This window comes from Melitaea cinxia, chromosome 5 (assembly GCF_905220565.1).
Source record: "Melitaea cinxia chromosome 5, ilMelCinx1.1, whole genome shotgun sequence".
Classification (NCBI taxonomy): Eukaryota; Metazoa; Arthropoda; class Insecta; order Lepidoptera; family Nymphalidae; genus Melitaea; species Melitaea cinxia.
The window spans coordinates 17,719,395-17,725,182 of record NC_059398.1 but is presented as its reverse complement, the minus strand read 5'-3'; the positions used below and the strand labels follow the sequence as shown (position 1 = coordinate 17,725,182).

General features: G+C 38.1%; 1 protein-coding gene across 1 annotated transcript; it reads left to right on the top strand.

Annotated features, from left to right (window-relative positions):
- The first annotated feature begins 3,091 nt into the window (after positions 1-3,091).
- LOC123653899 lies at positions 3,092-3,418 on the top strand. Its single transcript, XM_045589877.1, has one exon. It carries the CDS (start codon positions 3,092-3,094, stop codon positions 3,416-3,418), a length of 327 nt encoding a protein of 108 aa, XP_045445833.1.
- The last annotated feature ends 2,370 nt before the right edge of the window (positions 3,419-5,788 follow it).

Below are 5,788 nucleotides of genomic sequence, written 5' to 3'. Positions count from 1 at the left end.
TAATAAATGTGTTTGCTCGCAAACGAAAAAAACCGACTTGCAATTACATCGACAAGTAATTATAAGTAACACAATTAGACGAAAAAATAGTAAAGTAAATACGCGTTATTAAGGATTAGTTAAAAAGTAGTCATCAGGTCTCAATCAAATTTAAATGGTGGTCCCAAAACAAGAATCGATTAAAACACAAATCACTAAAATCGGTACAGCCAGTCAAAAGGTCTGAGGTATATATAAAAAAATACAATCGAATTGATTACCTCCTCCTTTTTTGGAAGTAGGTTAAAAAACGTTCAAACAAACTTCAAAAAAAGTAGAACTCAAGACATAGTTTGATAAGGTACACATTTTGAGGAAAATTTAGCTATATATATATATATATATATATATATATATTTAAACACCATGTTATTATTTATAGGCTGTTATAGATACACAAATGGAGCCCAAAGTAATTGTGAAATCAATATGTCACTACAGGCACGCCATCACATTGCGTGCAAGCATTAATTGTACCGACATGCGCCTTGAGACGTAGATATTACATGCATTTACTGGCATGTAGGCTTGTAATTAGAGTGTTTGTTACAGGCTCTAAGGTTATGATCCATATTACTTGCTGTCTTTGGTGAAAAACTACAACTTAACTGTAACTGAGGTAGGGCACAGCAGGAAATTGGAGGAGGCAGGAAAGAATTTAGCCACCCCTTCTCTTCCCGTGGGTGTCGTAAGAGGCGACTAAGGGATAACAAGGTTCCACAACCACCTTGGAACTTAACAAGCCGACCGATGGCGGGATAACCATCCAACTGCTGGCTTTGAAATAGACAGGCCGAAGACGGGCAGCAGCGTCTTCGGTGTGACAAAGCCAGTACTGCGGTCACCAACCCGCCTGCCCAGCGTGGTGACTATGGCAAAACACATGAGTTCACGTTATTTTTGGCGTAAACTTGTGGAGGCCTATGTCCAGCAGTGGACTGTATAGGCTGTAATGTATGTATGTACAGCAGGAAATATCCTGCTCAAAATCTGGAACAGCCCGACTGGGAAAGTAACTCCATCTTAGAGAAGATCATACGTTTGTAATACTGCTTTCCAGCAGTGTTGTTTTCCCATGGTAAGTAAATGACCAGAGCTCCTGGGGACATCTCCCCTTGGGGGTAGGTTCGGCAAACTCCCTTGCGATGCTTCTAGTGTTGTAGGCGTCTATAAACTACGGACTTCACTTACTGTCGGGTGGGCCGTACGTTTGTTTGCCGACCCAATTGTATGCAAAAAAGGCAAAAATGAAGATACAACTAATATAACCTTAATTGTTAACATAAGGCCATACTCCAAGGCCTTTTTATGAAATTACTGTTGACAAGTTACAACGCAACGCTGACATATTTCGTAATTTCTGTACATTTTCATTAAGAAAATGAACCAAGTGCACAATTAACAAAATAAAATAAAATAACAAAATAAAATAAAATAAAATAAAATAAAATAAAATAAAATAAAATTTGTGAACAGACTACACACATAGAACAATCAAAAACACGAGCTATCAAGCCATCTGACATCAACATTAATCCAATTCACGGGCAAACATATATAAGGATTAACCATATAACCTTACGTACAAGGATTTTTTTACATAAGTGGGAAATAAATTACGTAATAAGCAGATGTCGAGAGCACGTTCGTTCAAAGTTTTTACGTATTCGGGGGTGAGACGACGCTGTATAAAGTGCGCCATTATATGTAATGTCTGCTTAAGTAGATGGCGAGTTCTGTATGATAGTGTTTGAGATGATTGTTTGGATGTTTTTTTTTTTTTTGAGATAGTATTGAGGGAAAAGGTTTACCTGGAATGATTTCGCTTCTCGTGAATCTGTCTTCATATATTGTTTTAATACAAGTGATCGAAATTCGACCATAATTAATTTAAATTCTAAGTTTGAACAAAAGCGTATATGCGTGTGTGTGTCAAATATATAGTAGTGTGTGTAATGTTTTCTCTATTGATTTAATGTATTTTTTACGTATAATTAAAAAATATATTATCATTCTGCACTCCTTCTCAATATAAACTATAAGTGTGCGAAATTTCATACTCCTCCGTCCGCGCAATGTTCGTAATAAGGGGTAAAAAGTTCACGTATTAATATATAGATAAATAATAACAATAATATGATAATTTTATTTATGAAACAATTTTCTTACAACAGAACCAATGATAAGAGCCTCCTTCTAAGCATGTTAACGCCTGTGCCAGGAGATTCCGTCCTTACATTGTTATAACACAATAACAACATAACAATAGTAAAAAAAAAATTACAACAACATTAACATTACATTATGTTTGTTTAATTATAAGTATAACATGTGAAGTGTCATTGATGTGGTCGTGATTGTCGCAGAAACGTACTAAGGGCTTTCCCTTACTGTACCTGTACTAAGGAATTTAAGGGGCTCATAATCACCGTGTCCTCTATTTATTTATTATTATAATTGAGTTTTCCCGCAAATAAAAAAAATCTTTACAAGTAATAGAACGTAGGTAGAGGAAAACATAAATACTCCTTATCAGATGTTGATCAAATTGAAATGGAACTACAAGATTCGATTAAAAAAAAACAACATCGAAATCGGTCTAAAACTTCTGATAAAAAAATACATTTGAATTCAGAAGCTTCTCTTTTTTGGAAGTCGGGTAAAAACATTATGTGTGATGCTCAATAACATAATAATCCACAATTACGCCAGAGAAAAAAAACCATTGCTCCTGCAATTACATCAAGTTTTAAAAAATAAACAGGTTTATAGTAGTGATAAATTAGAAATGTTTTCTCTTCAGACCTGGGTTAGTAATATGGATCTTGGGCCAGCTATTCAATCAAACATTGATGGTATTGTTGTAACTAAATATAATTATAGCAATAGTTTATTAGCTAATATGTGTAATCATTTCATACAAGATCGCTATAGTCAATTTTATAAAATTTTTACAGACGGTTCCAAAGATCGATCGGGTGTAGGTGCAGCTTTTTATGATGTTCAGAATAACAGTCAGGCTTGCTTCAAAATTACGTCAAATATCTCAGTAATGCGTGCGGAATTAATTGCTATAGCAGAAGCTTTGTCTTATGTTGCTGATAGTCCGGGTCAGGATATAGTCATTTTGTCGGACTCGAAAAGTGCACTACAGCACGTGGCTAGCTGCGCCTCGACTGTTCGAGGATTCCCGATAGCATACTCTATAATGCAGTCTATGTATGAAATGATTGCACAAAATAGAAAAGTGATACTGCAATGGATACCTTCACATGTCGGCATTCCAGGGAATGAAAAAGTAGACAACTTAGCTCGAGATGCAAATGTAGAGGGAAGAGAATTACACTGTGTACCATACTACAAGTACTGGGCTCGTTAAAAGATATGTGATGGAAGGAGTGGAAAGAACATTTTTACGAAAGAGCCTTAAGCAAAGGAATATGGTACAAGACTATTCAACCAGCTTTATCGCGGGGTCCCTGGTTTGTCGATACAGGTTTGAGTAGACAAGAAGTCATCACAGCACATAGGCTTCGATCCGGACACATTCCATTAAATAGAATTGGCTTCCTAATGAAAAAATTTGATTCGCCATTGTGCACAGAATGTGACCGAGTAGAGGATACATATCATGTTTTAATGGAATGTGTGCGAATCGAAACTGAAAGAAGTTTGTTTTTTATGCAGTACCCAGAATATAATTTAAATAATGTGGGGGTATTGTATGGGGGTATTGTATGGGGGTATTGGGGACTGCTGCCGCTGGAGCTAAAACATCTCCCTCCACCAATTTTAGTCCTCTCGCAACAACAACTCACCCTGGCACTACTTCTTTGCCTATGCCAGCTATTTCCACTGTTCTTAGTGGTACCTGCGTTTTGGACAGCGCTCCAATCACTACCACTGACAATCCAGTTTCTCCCGTCTCTAACACATCTGTCAGCGGCGTTGAGAAGTGCTCGTGTATATCATCCAGTGGTATGAGAGACATCATTCGTGCGGAACTACTCAACGCTTTCAAACATGAATTTCTCCCTCAACTACTGGAGGTTCGAAACGTAGTAGCATCTCTGGAAAATTCTATGACCTTTTACAGCAATGAACTACTGAAGGTGCAAGCAGCACAGGCTGAACAGTCCGCTGCACTAGATACTATAAGGAAAGAAAATCAAGCACTGCGCGAATCCTGTGTATCTTTGTCTTCCAGACTGGCCCAGTTAGACCAACAATCTCGCTCTTCAAATGTTGAGATCCAGTGTGTTCCGGAGCATAGACAGGAGAATCTCCTTAATACTATCCAGCAACTTGCTAAAACTATCAAATGTCCTATCAGTGAAAATAACATCCACTACTGTACAAGGATGGCTAAAATGAATGGCGCTAGTCCCCGCCCTCGTTCCATTCTAGTGAAGTTTAGTAGCCCTCGTTTACGCGACGAATTTCTTGCTGCTACCAGCAAGTTCAATAAGAGCCATAAGGATGACAAACTCAATACTAGTCACTTGGGTTTTGGAGCGGATAAAAAGAAGCCTATCTACGTCGTAGAAAATCTCACTCCGGAGTATAAAGCCCTTCATGCCGCGGCACGACAAAAGGCGAAGGAACTAAAATACCAATTTGTATGGGTGCGTGACGGTCGTATCTTTATGCGCAAAAGTGAGCAATCAGCTTTTGTTCATGTGAAAAACCTAGACATTTTAAATAAATTGTCATAATGGCGCTTAGTTTGCCATAAATATACTGAAAGGCACCCTCACTGATATTGATTTTTATTATCAGAATGTTAGAGGCTTAAGGACTAAAACTATCCAATTATTCAATAGCATTGTATGTTGTGACTATGACGTAATAGCTTTTACAGAGACGTGGTTGAATGGTAGTGTATTCGATAACGAAATTGTTGATGATCGTTATGTTTTATACAGGCGCGACCGTGAGAGCCATGGTTTTGACAGGGGCAAGGAGGGTGGTGGTACGTTGATCGCGGTTTCTAGGCGTTATAAGTCTCAACGTGTACTTGATTTTGAGTCCGATTGTGAAGACCTCTGGGTTAAAATCGAAATATGCAACAATAGCAACAATCCTTCCTATCTTTATATATGTTGTGCTTACTTGCCGCCGCCAGTCAAACTTTCTACCCTGGCACATTTCCTGGATTGCTCCAATCGTAATTTGGAGCTTTGCTCTGGGGAGATTCTTTTTCTAGGAGACTTCAATCTGAGCGGTATGGTCTGGCATGTTACAGATTCCCTCGTGCTAACTCCTGGAAGGACCGATAGTTCTTTGCATAATAACTTATTAGATTTTATGTCTCTCAATAATCTCAACCAATATAACTCCAGTCGAAACTCAATAAATAAAACTCCAGATCTTGTTCTCAGTTCCATGACATTGTCGCGATTGGACGTCTGCTCGAATCCGCTGTCTACAGTTGATCCCCTCCACCCACCTCTGGAGTTTTGCATTCCGATCGCCGGTGCTAATAATCTAAAAACAAAGTGCGACGTCAAATATCACTTCCACAAGGCTGATTACAATAAAATTATAAGTGATCTGGCTGACGTTCAATGGAATAATGCATTTGACGCTTGCATCTCGATAGACGAAATAGTCAAAATTCTCTACAATCATTTGAACTCACTGATAGCTAAGCATGTACCAAAGTCCAGGCCTCGAATCGGTAATCAGTATCCTATTTGGTTTTCCGCTGCGTTAGTTAGATCACTTAAAGAGAAACATAAGTACAGAA